This window comes from Neocloeon triangulifer, unplaced genomic scaffold, assembly GCF_031216515.1.
Source record: "Neocloeon triangulifer isolate White Clay Creek 2 clone unplaced genomic scaffold, ASM3121651v1 ptg000017l, whole genome shotgun sequence".
Lineage (NCBI taxonomy): Eukaryota > Metazoa > Arthropoda > Insecta > Ephemeroptera > Baetidae > Neocloeon > Neocloeon triangulifer.
The window spans coordinates 26,785-42,497 of record NW_026775559.1 but is presented as its reverse complement, the minus strand read 5'-3'; the positions used below and the strand labels follow the sequence as shown (position 1 = coordinate 42,497).

The 15,713-nt window shown below is 38.1% G+C and overlaps 2 protein-coding genes across 4 annotated transcripts; both read left to right on the top strand.

Annotated features, from left to right (window-relative positions):
• Positions 1–30: 30 nt before the first annotated feature.
• On the top strand, positions 31–4,150 carry LOC132202917 (zinc finger protein 26-like). The gene is made up of 11 exons (XM_059630230.1): positions 31–133; positions 381–883; positions 935–1,684; positions 1,744–1,956; positions 2,014–2,177; positions 2,237–2,393; positions 2,445–2,702; positions 2,780–2,845; positions 2,897–3,060; positions 3,117–3,261; positions 3,319–4,150. Exons 2-11 carry the CDS (start codon positions 389–391, stop codon positions 3,595–3,597), a joined length of 2,691 nt encoding a protein of 896 aa, XP_059486213.1. The 5' UTR covers positions 31–133; positions 381–388; the 3' UTR covers positions 3,598–4,150.
• Positions 4,151–4,482: 332 nt separating this feature from the next.
• On the top strand, positions 4,483–13,739 carry LOC132202916 (polyamine-transporting ATPase 13A3-like). 3 transcript variants are annotated; one of them, XM_059630227.1, is made up of 17 exons: positions 5,289–5,630; positions 6,159–6,385; positions 6,441–6,904; positions 7,824–7,906; positions 8,018–8,185; positions 8,343–8,407; positions 8,475–8,608; positions 8,748–8,904; positions 9,027–9,231; positions 9,291–9,794; positions 9,860–10,060; positions 10,127–10,330; positions 10,384–10,518; positions 10,571–10,964; positions 11,022–11,173; positions 11,231–11,423; positions 11,491–13,738. In XM_059630227.1, exons 3-17 carry the CDS (start codon positions 6,790–6,792, stop codon positions 12,507–12,509), a joined length of 3,729 nt encoding a protein of 1,242 aa, XP_059486210.1. In that variant the 5' UTR covers positions 5,289–5,630; positions 6,159–6,385; positions 6,441–6,789; the 3' UTR covers positions 12,510–13,738. The 3 variants fall into 3 exon arrangements, with proteins under 3 accessions (XP_059486212.1, XP_059486210.1, XP_059486209.1); XM_059630229.1 differs by lacking the exons at positions 5,289–5,630; positions 6,159–6,385; positions 6,441–6,904 and adding exons at positions 4,483–4,560; positions 4,847–4,981 and having other exon boundaries at positions 11,491–13,739; XM_059630226.1 differs by having other exon boundaries at positions 6,159–6,904.
• Positions 13,740–15,713: the final 1,974 nt, after the last annotated feature.

Genomic DNA, 15,713 nt, shown 5'->3' with positions numbered 1-15,713 from the left:
TTTTTCTGTTATCAGCATGGGCTATTTTAAAATTAATTTAGTTGGCAGCATTTATGACATGGTTTGAAAGAATTGAAAGGATTGAAAGACAAAAACAGAAGGGAGCCGAAGCAATGACTGAGACAAATAATTGGTAAGCTTTTTATCTGTTATTATCAAATAAAAGACTTGAAATTCGCTCTAAATTTACCATCAGATCGTTCTGGGAAATCTGGTTTTTATAATTGACAAAGACTCGTTGAATTAAATATGGGATTCCACGTCTAAAGCATCTCATAAAATTAATCATTTCTGACGGCTCGATGTTTTTTGTTATTGTTTACACAATATGGCGGTGGTCGAACTAAGGATTATGATGTATTTTTGCATATTTCTTTCAGGGCATGACATGTTCCACCAGGGTGGAGACAGCAGCTCCCTGCTTCACGATGACCATAGCTTGCCTTTGGACAGTGCCCTTTCGGCCTCTCTATATGAAGCTGCCGACTTCTTGCTAAGAGAGACAACAACACCTCTTATCAAAGATGACAGTTCAGAGAGGCCTTGTAGCTCCTGCATGGCCATGGCCTGTGTCTGCACTTCTGCCAGCATGCCTGAAATTCCCTCTACCTCGTCGTTGGCCAGTTTTTGTCCAGTTTGTCAGGGCTCCATTAATCTTCCTGCCCTCAGAATGGCACATGAAATTATTTGCTCGTCTATGTCATTCTGTTACCAATGCTGCATCACATTTCCCTCTGGGCTGGCCAAGGAGCTGCACATAGTACAAGAGCACAGCTCTTTACCTTGCTTGGGTTGCGGTGAATCTTTTGAATCCGAGAGAAAATTAACAAACCACCTTGCTAGAGAGCACTCAACGCTGCGTTGCCCCTGTTGTGATCATATGGTAAAATTATGATAATTAATTGATACATTTAATCAGCATTATTTAATTTAGATAACTGATAGTATGGAGGAGCACCTGTCGTCGTACCACAAGAGCTGTTCTTATAAACACCCTTTTCTTAGTCGGCCGGACTTTACTTGCTGCTTGTGTCTAAATTCTAACAAATTTAGCACCTCCGAAGTATCATCAATTATGAACCATTTGATAATAGAGCACAACGTAAAGCAAGCAAGAGCGCTTCTCTTTTTGTGCAGATTGGACACCGATACTGATGAAGAGGAAATTTCCAACGACATCTTAGTCCCTTTAGTAAATCTCTTTGCAAGCTCAGAGTCAAGTTCTGAAGAGGAAGACGAACAAGAACAACTTGATGACCTTTATGGAGTTGATCTCTTAGACGTTGATCCTGAAGACATGGACTGCATGTCTGAGTCAAGTGAAGATGAAGATTGTGAAGTCAATTTAGAGTGTGAACTATGTGATGAGCAAAATTTTGTTTCACCCAGAGAGCTGTGTGCCCACCTTAATGAAGAGCACAAGCTGGGTTGGGACAAAAAGAATGAGTCAGATTGCAAGTCAGCAGACTACAGCTGCTACTTGTGCACCTTTAAGTGTCGATTGAAGAAGGATTTGAAGAGCCATTTGAAAGACGACCACACACATTTAGGAAACAAATGCCGCTTTTGTCCCATTCGATTTCGTGAGCACAAAGACCGAGACAAGCATCAACTTGAACAGCATCCTGACCAGGACCAAAATTTTTACCAGTGCCCGGTCTGCAAGTTTGTTGCTACGTGCACTGTAAGAAATCTTAATTTTTTTCCATATGGCGGTGTGTGATATAAATGAAATTTTTTCAGGCCATTGCTCAACAGCATCTCATCTCAAGTCACCCAAATGAAAACATGAGATCAAAAATTAAGTACAAATGCAGAATCTGTCGACAACTGATGCCATCCATACTCTTGATGAGAACCCATTTTAGTTCTTGGCATTTAGGTGCCATGATCTACAGATGCAAAATGTGCTCTGCCACTCTAAAAACTAAGAAGACGTTAAACCATCATATTAAGGTATACAAAATTTTATTCAGAGAGTGGACCGCCCAAACAATAACTTATTACTCTTAGGTCTTACATTCCGAATTCAAGAAAAGAAATTGTTCAATCTGCAACAAAGAATTTCTCAATAGAAGAGCATACACAATCCACTTCAGGATGAAACATAACAAGGGATCAAAAATTGGGTTTCGCTGCCGTCTTTGTCAAAGAAAATTTGACACCAAAGAAGAGAGGTAACAATTTTCTCTTTTTATTGTTTTTTTTTTTTTTTTTTCATAAATTTGTATTATAGAAAATTGCATTACACCATCGACCATGAAGGAGAAAGTCCCTATCACTGTTCGGACTGTGGCAAGGGATTTGCAAGCAAATCGGGAATGTATGGACATAGACAACTCCACACTGGGTCTGGAACTAGCAAGTGTGAATACTGTGGCAAAGAGTTCACGGTAATTAGTGTATGCCACTAATTATTCTTGCTGATATAAAACAAATCTTAGCGCAAAGACAGCTACAACGAGCACCTACTAATTCACAATGGACCCCGACACAAATGCCCACACTGCCCAAAGGAATTCGTTCAAAGGTCGAATTTGATAAGACACATTCGCATCCACACTGGTGAAAAGCCATACCAGTGTACACATTGTGAAAAGAGGTTCTCGGACAAAGGAGCATGCAACTCACACATCAGGGTTCACACCAAGGAAGAAATGTGCACTTGTCCTTACTGTGGTCAGAACTTCTCAAAGAAGCAGGTAATTTATTGTAAATTAATAAATAACATGAACATAATATTTTCAGGCACAATTTTAATTGTGGGTCATTGTTTTAGAAACTCAAGTACCACATTCGAAAACACACTGGGGAAGGACTGATAGAATGTGAAATCTGCAACAAAGTAAATATTTATTTATTTTATTTACCAATATAATACCTTTTTCCTTTTTAGATGTTTACAAATAGTTTTGCTCTCAAAGAGCACCGTGTGATTCACAACCGCCAAACTCAAGTTGTGTGCCCCCAATGTGGCAAAGGCTTCAACTCTGAAAAGTATTTGCAGCGTCATGTCTCCATTGTGCACGAGCCAGCGAGCAAGTCATATAAATGCTCACTGTATGTTTGGGAAATAATGTAGCACTTTTCTGACCATTTAACTATATTTATTTCAGCTGCCCAAAAAATTTTTCCCAACAAGCAAGACTTAAGGCCCACATTATGACCCACAGTGGTGTCAAACACATGAAATGTTTGCTCTGTGATAAAGCTTACTCAGTAAGAAAGTCTTTGAGGCGACATCTCCTTGAGAAACATGAGGTACTTATCACAAGAAAAATTTTCAATAATTTAGCAATAAATTTACATTATATTTAGATTGGTCCAGATGACCCTAGGTACAAACAAAGTTTCCATGCAATGTCTCCTGAGGAGGCAGGCCTTGCTCTAAACGAGGGCGAGGCAGGAAGTCCACCAACTGAGTCAACATCAGGAAAGAAACGTCGACGGGTAGAAGAAATAGTACAGAATCTGCAGAACTCGCTGTCAACGTCCCAACAAACAGCACAAGTAGCTCCACTCATCATCAACCTGAATCAAAGGAGGGTGCACCAGAGACAAATCGATGGAGAGGGTAGCAGCTCCTCAGTAAGTTAAGATTTATTCACGATTCGTTCTACTCTGGTCTCCACAGATATACCTCTGAAAAATAGCCAGTTTCTAACTGCTCCACACTTTATTTAGTTTTAAGTACGCCAGTAACAGCCTGAGGGAAGTTGCATTTTCAATGTTCATTTTACAAACAATGCATTTAATTTTGTGTGATTTTTAACAATGAGTGACCAGACTGACACCTGTTTTCAAGTGCAATAGAAAATAAAATCGTAACTCAAGATTTCCGAAGCACGTTTACTAGTGCTGCCTAAGACTGTATAATACAAATGAAAATATTGAAATATAATTTAACTGCAAACTTCCACAATATGCCGACTTGCCTCAGGATTTTGTTTTCTACCTCAGAACTGCAAATCAAACATAACAGATACAACACACAAATGCAATAGTAACAACAAGACTGAAATAATCTTTTTCTCACAAAACCATTATTTTGAAAGTGCCACAAATGTTTTTTGATACAACATTGTAACTTCTTAAATAAAACAAGTTTTGTATTGTGAAAAGAAGCGTGTAATTTTTTAAGCTCTGTCTCTGTCAGTAACTGATTAAATTAAATTATTGTATTCGCTCCAACTATACAAACTTCTTCAACCTGTCGTTTTCAATTAACGTACATGGATTGTCTTGTATTTAGTTTACTGTATGAAGTCATGAGCTTATAGCTGTTTTCATTTAAATTGTTATTTTATGCATATACAATACTCGTGCTGGAATGCATTTTTATAAGCAGGTGTGTGTTGAGCGTACCTTCATAATTTATGACAAGGCAATTTACAAAGATGTTTCTATAACGCTGTGACCTACTTTTACAAATCTTTATTATTTAGCCACTGGCTTTTAAAATCATCATTCACTGGGTGTTATTCAAAGGGAAATATAGAGTTTACTTTGAGCTTTCCAATGTATATTTTAAATGGGCTCCTGCCTGCTACATTTTATTATGTATTATATATATTTAATTTTTTAATCTTCATATTATCGCATCATATTTTTCATTCCAATTTTGGCAACGCACAAAGTTCAAAATATTAACACGTGCTTAGTTAATAGGCTTCTCTTTTTTTCAAGCATTGTATAATTATTATCTTTTATTGTTTGAGGGACCTTTATCAAAATAATCTAAATCTCCGATGGCTTTGATTAGGGCGATAAACAGTGCTAAAGTTTACAATTTGAGTACAGTGTGGTGTCAAGATAAATTTGACTGATTTTGGCATTCCTTGCTTAGCAAGCGCGCAAAGAATATTGCTGTGTATGGTAAAAATCTTCAGCGTGATCGCATCAAGTTGACTGGCATATTCCCTAGGCTGACCGAACCACATGAGTAGATGCGGCAGACGAATCAATGACAAAAAGGCAGCAGGTGAGAAAAATTCAAATTATCCGAAATTATCTTTTTATTGCATATTTACTTATATACTGTGTGTTTAATTGTCTTTAAATTAACTATCAAAATTTCTGTGATCACAAAAAACAGGCGGTGCAGCAATATATTATTATGCCCTTGCGTTGAGGCACACTATTTATTTGAAAAGCTGACACTTGTAAGAAATACTTATCAGAGAGATATAAATTTTTGCTTGCTAGTGCAGAAAACCCCTTCTTTAGATATATAACACCAGGTTGATAATATTTCTTGGCTTGGTGCTCGGTGTTATTTTGCGTTTCCGTCACCAGTTTGTCTTGATCAGTGCTTTAGCTAGGGTGACAAAGGTCTCTTTTCATCGTTGCATCTGGGTTCATTCAATATATTGTCTAGAAATTTATCGGAGTGACTTCCAAGAGTTTTATTGACGAGGCCAAACAAACATGCAAGAGGTGCGCTCGCCGCGCTCTGTGATGTCACGCTGCGACTTGGCGTAATGCTATTTTATTTGCTGCCTTCGTCACAATCTTGGCTGCTCGACGCACATTTTCACTTGTGAGGCTTCTTCGTCATCGTCAAAACTGCTTGAAGTTCGTATATTTGGACGATCACAAGGAACAGCATTTATTTCTGTGGCGCACAAAAGGTTTCATATGCATTTATTTAACAGTGACTGATAATTTACTTTTTCTGCTAGAATTTTTTTATTTCATTGGCAAAAGAAATTCAGATATTTTTTTGTGCATTATCTCATATTTCACATAAATATTTTCTCAAACTAATAATATTTTTAATTATATGTCAGTGTTTAGGAATATTACGAATATTACATTTCTTTTTTCACTGCCTGCACGTTCTCAATTTCGCGGGCTTCGTACCAAATTTCAATTTAAAATCTTCCTCACCCCCGCACTTTGTATTTTGCCCCCTGGCGCATGAGCAGTTAAATCCCTTTGCAATAGTATCGAGGGTGAACACGAACCGGTAAATTAATCAGTTTGTCTTTGCGAGCGATAATTTTCTGTATGAAAATCTATGAAATATATTTTAATTTTTATCAAAGAAACCCCTTAACATACAAAGTTTGCCAAATAGATCATTATATTCAAGCAGAAAACCAGCCGGTGTTTGCATTGGTGAATAGTACCGGTTTTCTAAAATTGAGCACCCTTAGGATAATAACCGAGTTGCACGCGAAGACGGAGAACGTGGTGGTGAAAATTCGACGAGGTCAACCAAATTTTGTCACAGTCCGACTACCGCCTTGTCCAGCGCCCGACGCATCCAGTGGTTAAGTGTCCAGTGCAATTGGCGCCCACTCCGATCGTTTTCTCTAAGGGAAGAGGAAAGGGAGAAAGGAAAAAGGCATCCGAAGAAGGGGTGCACACTCTGTGCGACCTGGTTTGGGCATGAAATACAAACGCTTTTTGCACTTGTCCATGATTTAATCGTCTAGAACGGCGCCAATCATGTCCTCAATGAGTGTCAGGAAGAGTTTGATCGGCGGAAGTAGCAGTTTCGGACACGGCGGGACACCAGTTGGACATATTCTGTGGCAGAGGTGCAAGCCGGAGCCAGGGGACTGACACCCGCTTAAGACGGCCTTCCTCCCTCAGTTCAGATGATGAACCCCCTGTCCACGACATATCCCATGCTTCATCTGTGATCAGCAGCCAGAGGATTTCCCCCGCTAAATAATTTGTGCTGGACTGAAAGTGATAAAAGCACATTTGACTCGGACTGATTTGATAGCGATCGAGAGGAGCAGCAGCCCAATTAAGTTCTCCAATTTAAGTTTTGTAGATATGCCGAATTCATTTCAGCGATTCCAACAAAATGCCTACAATAGACTGTCCTTCACTAAAAAATCACCACCGAAACACGCAACAGCCACTCTGGCGCAGCAGGAAAAGTTGTTAGGTATAATTTTTAATTGTTGAACCAGGTGATTAATTACCTTGCGCGCTATTTTTTATTACAATATAACGCAAATAATATTCTTCCTTTTGGCAACGTGTTTCAAACTTCACAAATTGGCGTGGAATTTAAAAAAAAAAATAATAATAGATTTTGGCAAGTTAGTATTATTCATTTTTTTATGCACTAATATTTTTTTTACGATAAAAACTTAAACGTTTCTTTTTTTAATGATAAATTATGTTTGATTGAATTTTATTTATTTTAACAGCATTATTAATTTCAATATTATATTTTATCAAATTTTCTAGCAATTTTTGAAGAATATTATGGTATATTGATTTATTATTTAAACTTCTGTCCACTTCTGTCAAATATCTCATTTAAAAATTCAGCATAGCTAATTTACCAGAACTCTGTTGATACTGGTTGACACGTTAGAATTATGATCATTATTTAAAAAAAAAAATTATAATAGTTGCGACAAAGTTCTTCAAGTAATTTGCATGACTTTTTCAAGTAATAAAAATAATTTAAATAGGGATTCCCGTGCGATTTCCTTATATTTTATAACTGAAAAAAATATTGTAAAATTAAAAAGTTGCATTAAGTAAAAAATAAAAAGAGCCTGCCAATAAGTTGATCAATTTAATGTTTTAAAGAAATTTGAAGAAAAAAAATAAGAACCGCAAAATAGAATAGCAGATTTAAAATTAATTTCATTCATGTTGGTGGCTGGCAGCATTTTAATTGGAGAGGGGAACTAAATTTCACTATCTGTGCAGATAAAGGTAGAAACGCGCGCGTTGCCCCAGCCGGGCTTTCACTTCATAGTAGTTGATATTCTACCAGACGCTGCATGCAGACTCCCAAAACAGGTTCATATTTATGCTCGGCTCACAAGACGCCTCCCCTGTTTCAGGCGATGTTGAGGCCCAAAAGAAGAGCACCCGTCTTCAAAAGGAGGGTGTCGACTACCTCAACCCTGGGCAAGATGATCAAATGGTGTGCTATGTGATTTTAAAAATTTATGACCATTTTTATTCCAATGACATTTAGAGGCTCTTTTTGGAAGAGGTGAAAAGTGATTGTAAAGACTAGTTTTTTTTTTCTTAGGAGGTGTACGGCTATGTGCGGTGCTGGCTTCGGACGAGTGTCTGCTGGTTGTGCATTTTGCTCACCTGCGGCATGCTCCGGCTTTTTCTGCACTGGATGCCCAAGTACTTCCTTGTCTTCACCCACAAACCCTCTCCCTTGAGCGAAGCCACCAAGGTTTTAGTCATTGTAAGTTGTGTCATAAATTAAAAAAAAAAAAAACAATTTATTATAAAAAATTAACAAGATAATGTCTTTGAAAATAAATTTGTTAATGTGAAATAAATAATACGTTAAAATTAATATTTTTTAAATTATATACTAATGCATTCAATTTTCACTTCAGGAGGAGTTTCAGGAGAAATATAAGAACTACCATGTCAAGAAGGTGAAAATAATTAGTAGCACTGGGTAAGTAATTTTTTTTTACAAGCAATCTCTTGCTGGCACGTGACTGACGTATCAATTCCTCACACAGAGATGAGGAGAGCAGCAAAGAGGACGAGCAGAAGGCAGAGGAATCCTGCTTGGATGACGTCCAAGTGCTAACAGAGTTCAACAAAGAAGACGAGCCCAAGTTAAGTTACCACCTTTCAGGAGGAATTTTCCAAGGTAATTAATTTTATAATGTTATCACAAATAAAAGAAACGCTCACAATCTTATCCAGAAGGTAAATATTTGGCCTCTGTGACTTGAATATAATTTCCAAGAAATATAACGTAGCTTTAAAGCCAACATTTTATTTTTTAGATGTTGAGAGGATTAAATTGATCACGGTTAAGAAAAAACACTACATTTGGCAGCAAGAAAATAAAGTTTTTGAAGCTTTGAGAGGTTTGGATCGTGATGTGCTAGCCACCAACCTCCACCAACAGCAAGGTTTAACCAGGCAGCAGCAGTTTATGAGGTGCAAATAATTTTTCTTTTGGCGTTTATCAATATTCCTGAAAAATAAAATGAATGTTTTATTATTGAGAAATAATTCTACATATTTTGGCATCACATAAATGAAAATTTTTTTGTTTATAGGAGACGAGTCTACGGGAGCAATGAAATTGTTGTGCCTGTGAAGAGCATCTTGGCACTGTTGTTCTTGGAAGTGCTGAACCCGTTTTACATCTTCCAATTTTTCTCCTTCTGTCTGTGGTTTGCTGACGACTACATCCTGTATGCAATGGCCATCCTCATTATGTCACTTGGTGGATGTGCGGTCACTGTTTTTCAAACTCGAAAGGTTATTATTATAAATCTTATCATAAAGTTTCAATAATTGATTTTTAAAACTTATTTTAGAATCAATTGAATTTGCACAGCACTGTTAACACAAGAGACATGGCAGTGGTCAAGCGTCTAGAAGGTGTCAACGAAAAAATTTCCACTGACGAGTTAGTCCCTGGTGACATTTTGGTCCTGCCCCCACATGGTTGCGTCCTTCATTGTGATGCCGCTCTGCTCAACGGCACATGCATTGTCAACGAGAGCATGCTCACAGGGGAAAGTGAACCTGTGCCGAAAACACCTCTTCCGAGTACTCCAAACCTTCTTTATGATTCCAAGGAGCATGCCAGACACACACTTTTCTGCGGCACACGTCTGCTGCAGACTCGATTCTATGCTGGGGAACCTGTCTTGGCTGTTGTTGTGCGAACTGGCTTTTTGACCAGCAAGGGCAACCTGGTCAGAGCAATGCTCTATCCTCCGCCTGTCGATTTTCACTTCGAGAGGGACTCGTATCGCTTTGTGGAACTGTTAGCTGCCATATCATTCATTGGATTTTTGTACACCGTTGTTGTTAAGGTAATTATTTTAAATTAATAAATGTGCAATCTAATTTATTCTAAAAATAATTTTTATTAATTTAGCACTTGAGAGGAATTGGCACCGTTGAGATCATAGTTGACGCTCTTGATTTGATAACGATAGTCGTCCCACCTGCACTCCCTGCAGCAATGACAGTTGGAAGGATGTATGCGCAGAGCAGATTGAAGAAAGAAAATGTTTTCTGCATCAGCCCAAGAACCATCAATGTAGCAGGATCTATTGATTGTGTTTGTTTTGATAAGGTTTGCAATCTATTTGAAATATGATTAAATTTGAAATTAATAACTAATAATTTACTATTTTTACAGACTGGTACTCTTACTGAAGAGGGTTTGGATTTGTGGGGAGTTCTTCCAATTAACAATGGAACGTTTTCTGCTGCAATCACAGAATTCCCTCTTAAGTCGGATTCGGTTTCTGCACGCATTGATGAACTGACGATGGCAATGGCTTCATCCCATTCATTGACCCTAATCGATGGCAGGCTCTCCGGAGACCCACTAGATTTGAAGGTCAATTTAAAACTTTAATTATAATATCATAAAGCGTAATATTCTCTTTTTAGATGTTCGAAAGCACTGGATGGTTGTTGGAAGAACCTGCTATAGATGATAGCAGTAAATATGACACAATGTGTCCAACTGTTGTGCAGCCTCCACGGCCAGACCTTTTGATGTCTTCGCAGCATGCTGAAATCGAGGTTTGTCAATTACTTTTTACAAACCCAATTTAATATTTGTCCCATTTTTAAGGTGCCTCAAGTGGGAATTTTCCGTCAGTTTCCATTTTCTTCGTCGCTCCAGCGCATGTGTGTTGTGGTGAGGGCTCTTTGGGAAAGTGAATTCCGCATTTTCTGCAAAGGTGCACCCGAGGCTGTGATTTCACTTTGCAGAGCAGACACTGTGCCCAAAGACTTTTTGACCATTCTGCACAGCCATACCAGACAAGGGCTGCGGGTGCTCGCTCTTGCTGGCAGAAAACTGAAAGTTTCGGCTTACCACAGGATACATCGTTTAGCTCGAGAAGACGTTGAAGCAGAAATGACTCTGCTGGGCCTGCTTGTGATGGAAAACAGGCTGAAGAAAGACTCTGCAAAAGTGATTTGTAGCTTGCGAGAATCCAACATTAGGTGCATCATGGTCACAGGTATATATAAATGCTACCTTTTGTGCACCCCAAATGAAAATAAAATGACGCTCACAGGTGATAACATGCTCACTGCCTTGAGCGTTGCAAGGGACTGCGGCCTTGTCTCAAATAACGAAAGGGTAGCTGCTGTGCATGTACAGGGAGCGTCAGAAGGTCAGCCTGCCAGGGTTTATCACACAGATTGTGATCGTCTTGATATGCCAGAAGTAAAAAATTTAAACTTAATTTGAAATTTGTCTAATAATAAAAAATTGTTTTATTAGGCAGCTAATGAAATAAGCACTGCAAACAAATGGGTTCTGGCAGTATCAGGGCAGACCTGGCAAGCCCTGAGGACATCATGCCCTAGCTTGACTGTTGCTCAGGTTGCTGCTAGGGGGGCTGTTTTTGCGAGAATGAGCCCTGAACACAAGCAGCAACTTGTACAGGAACTTCAGACATTGGGATATTGTGTTGGTGCGTGAATTCAGCTACTCTGGAGCATTATAGAAATGTTATAAATAATTTTCAAATAAAATTGCAGGAATGGTTGGAGATGGAGCTAATGATTGTGGTGCTCTGAAAGCAGCGCATGCAGGAATTTCCCTTTCTGATGCTGAATCGTCTGTTGCCTCTCCATTCACATCCAAAGAACCCAGCGTGGAATGTGTTCAGCGCCTTCTACGAGAAAGTCGGGCTGCCCTGGTCACTTCCTTTGGTCTCTTCAAGTACATGGCCGCATACAGTCTGACTCAGTTTGTCTCTGTGATGCTTCTCTACGAATTTGACAACAACCTGTCCGACGTCCAGTTCCTATTCATTGACCTTTTCCTTATCACCCTAGTTGCATTTTTCTTTGGCAGGTCCGGCTCGCACCCGGGCCCTTTAGCAAAACGACCACCCTCGTCGTCTCTATTTTCATTAGCCCCTGTTACTTCGTTGATTAGCCAGCTCATGCTTGGCACTTTGGCCCAAATCCTGGCAGTACTTCTCATCACTTCTTACTCTTGGTACACACCATTTGACCCCGAACAAGATACACTTGCGTGCTACGAAAACTATGCTGTGTTTTCCGTATCTGCTTTCCAATATCTAGTGCTTGCTGCTGTATTCTCTAGAGGACCTCCTTACCGCGAACCTCTCTACACCAACGTAGGCATGATGATCACCCTAATTTTGGGTACCCTGTTGAGTGTGGTGATCGTCCTAGTGCCTCCTATGTGGCTTGAAAAATTTGTCGAATTTAAGCTCCCGCCGGAATTCTCCCCAAGGCTTTTTATTTTAGCCCTGGCCGTGATTCACGCTGCACTTAGTTTTGGCCTAGAGGCAGTTTTGATGCGCTGCCACTTTAAAGAAAGCCACCCCCGACACTTAGACATAGACAAGGACCTTGCGCAGGACCCTCAGTGGCCGCCTATGCAAGCAGAGCCGCTTCACAGGGTGCCCTCAGAAACGCCTGAAACTCCTAATGCAAAGATGTCAGTGGTTTTGCATAGAAATGGCGAGGTGACGCTTGACCCCGCCAAGTTAGTAATGCAATCCACCCCTAAGAGGACCATTTGACAATGGCTTATCACTGACTTTCCAAAGTTGATTGGCACTCTGTGCCTATATAACTTTTAAAATTGTGCGCTTGGAAAAAATCAAATTTATTGGATTTGTTATAGGTGGGAGGGCTGGAGGTATAATTTTGTACTTTTTCACGCTTTGTACTTTTTGTCACTAGCATTTTCTGTAGTTAACTACAAATCATAACTTTTAAACCGTTTACTTAGTGCAGTACTTATCTCTGTATTATTTGTTACTAGAGTGCCTCCATTTTTCCTCGCATGTACTTTTTAGCTAGTCCAAAAAGGTTACTTAATTTTGTTAATTTACTTATTTGCAAAACTTGCAATTAGGTCTTATAGATATTCTAACTCTCTGTTATCTAGTGTGCATTTGCGCACTTTACTTTCGAGGACCATTTTCCGAAATATTTCCCACCTAATTTAAGTCTTGTGTTTCCATTGTATCTTACTAACTTATTTTATATGTTGTGTCATTGCACTTAATGTTCCTATTTACAAAAAAACATGTTCAGTTTTTCATAAAAGTACTGCCAGCCCAATGGTGGGTGCAAAATTTGTGTCATATCTGATGATTAAAGCAGAATACCAGCTCCAGTGATGAACTGACTCGGGCAAACTTGAAGGAGTTTCCGCCGAGTCTGTTTTTGCCGTTCGTATATTTTCGAGTATCTCATGTACCACATTGCATGAGATGATACGTAGTAGCCGTAGTAGCTACATTAAATTGTTGTAATTGTTGTTGCCTTGCAATTTCTTTTGATAAGTGAGCCGAACAATACCAACCTCATTTGTTAGAGCTAAAATTTAACCCAGTAAATTGTTTAGTAAAAAATGTATCAATCTGCTCCTCTATATTTTGATCTCCAGGCATGGTGGTTTTAGCTGCCGAATTTTTGTTCTGTCCTTTTAGCACACGTCTCGAAATACTACTGGCTAGTATTATGATTGATTGCTCACTATCATGTATATACTTATTTCTCTGAATGCAGAAGTCGTTGCAAAAGTAGATGTTTGCATATAACGAAAAATTGTAGACTTTAATCACAGAGTATAATGTTGAAATAATAATGCAGTGTGATAATACGTAATCTATAATAGGTTACTGTGCAATTAATGATAACCCACTCTAATGTCGAAAGGAACTGCAAAATAAAACACATAGAGGTGTGTGGAGCAAAATATAATGTGACGTTTCTATATAACAAACCTCCAAAAAACAGGTTAGAAGTAAACCATTGATATGAAATTTTTATAGCATTTTTATGATTTAAATAAATTTAATAAATTAACAAAAACAAATAAAATGAAAATACCTCTATTATTGATTATTTTAATGAAAATAAAATTTTATAAGATTTTACTGTTGCTGCCGGTTGTTGCTTGTAAAAATAATACAATTGTGTTAAAACAAAAAACGCGCACCGGTGAACAAATTCAATTTAGGTTGAATAAATTCTGCTGATGAATTGTTTTTCTTGCGCGTCCATCACTTTCTGGCCCCTTGAAGACGGAAGAATCTGGCATCTTGTAGTATTTTATTTTTTAATCTTTTTGTGATTCAAAAGCCACAACGGCAGCAGTCAGTTCTGGTGAGAATTCATTTATCACGCAGTCGTTATACAAAAACAATTAATCCTCCAATTGACAGGCAGGCATAATTAGACGGGAATTTGGAGAGTCGAAAATATTTCTCAATTAGACAAAGCGAGCGTGACCGCCGTGTGGTTAGCAGAGAACCAACCGTGACCCTCTGCGTGGCCCACGGGCGGCCACCATTGTGCTGCCGGACGCTGCATGTGAATACTTTCTGTGAAAAGGCACTCCTCGGCAAACACACCAGAATGATTCGCTTTAATCAAATAAATTAGAAAAAATCTCACAAGCGCACAATCCAAGGTTTGCCCCCTTTGGGTAAAAGAATTTCTTTTACACAATTCTATTCTTTCAAAAGGAAAAGGCACACACCAGCCAGTCCTGTTATTTTTGCTATTGGATGTGAATTCCTCAAGTTGTTTTTTGTTTTCTGTTAGCAAATAAATTTCCAATTTCACATTATTTCTCTCCATTTGTGAAGACAAAATTGTTGATGATTTACAAAAAAAATATCTGAAATGTAGAATCCAAAAACAATTAAAAAATTCAAGATTTTTTTTATGATGTTTTAAAGTTTCTAAAAATAAATAAAATTAAATTGCGATTAATGCCAATTATTATTCACAAACGTAATTTTAATCTAAAAGAAAAACCTCTCCTTCTATTGAATTTTCTTAAAAATAAAATGCATTTTACATTATTATGTCTTATTATGGTCAGGAAATTTTCAACTTTTGCACTAAATTTATTAGGTTCGAGTAGAAAGAAAATTGCGCTTAACATCAATACTAGCAGTCATCCTCTGACTGCAGTTCCGCGCGACTTAAAATAGCAAGAAGAGGAACAAAAACAGACTATTGTGTTTGAGTGCGATCTTACATAATTTGTGCGACGTTAAAGCGTGTTTCCAGAATGTCATTCTTTTCTTTGTTGTCTGCCCTGTGCGCGGGTGTGGTGATTTGAATGAGTGGCTAAGCAGACAGCTTTAAAAGACAGAAGAACTTTTTGCTGCGAGGGTAGAAGCCGTACGTGCGAGACAGGAGGTCGCCTGTCCCAGTAGCCAGTTAGAAGATATAATTTTATTTAAAATATTTTATTTATATAAAAAATATAATATACATTAACTACTTTTTATATTTATTTCAATTTACATAACAAATATAAAAAGTTCAATTATTTAAAAGGTTATTTGAAACAAAGTACTATTTTATAGGATTTATAGTATTTATTAAATTATTTATAGAATTACTAACAATACGAATTGTGTGTGTGTGTTTTTTTTTTAAATAATTTAATCACGCTGCGCTTAAAGGCTACAAAATTCTGTTGTATACAATTAAAATTATTTAAGCTGCATTTCTGGTATTTGTCACATAAAATCGACTTACAAAATTAATCACAAAAATAAAAATCAGAATATCATATAAGCGGCGAGCGTTTCATTGGAACGCAAGTCATATGACTCGTCTTTTTTTGAAATAATGCGTCGAGTGTGCCGAGGCGCGCATTTATTAAATTTATTTCCTCTCGCGGGGCAGAGCCGCGTTCGCGGTCGGTCGTCTTTGGATGGACATAATTACTCGGCTATTGTGTCGACAGGGGA

Coding starts and splice junctions, on each gene's coding strand:
- LOC132202917 (XM_059630230.1), top strand. CDS start 389: ATGTTCCACCAGGGTGGAGACAGCAGCTCCCTGCTTCACGATGACCAT. Junction 2,178..2,236: donor TTTGACACCAAAGAAGAGAG/GTAACAATTTTC, acceptor TTTGTATTATAG/AAAATTGCATTACACCATCG. Junction 3,262..3,318: donor ATCTCCTTGAGAAACATGAG/GTACTTATCACA, acceptor CATTATATTTAG/ATTGGTCCAGATGACCCTAG.
- LOC132202916 (XM_059630227.1), top strand. CDS start 6,790: ATGCCGAATTCATTTCAGCGATTCCAACAAAATGCCTACAATAGACTG. Junction 8,609..8,747: donor TTCAGGAGGAATTTTCCAAG/GTAATTAATTTT, acceptor TTTATTTTTTAG/ATGTTGAGAGGATTAAATTG. Junction 9,795..9,859: donor TGTACACCGTTGTTGTTAAG/GTAATTATTTTA, acceptor TTATTAATTTAG/CACTTGAGAGGAATTGGCAC.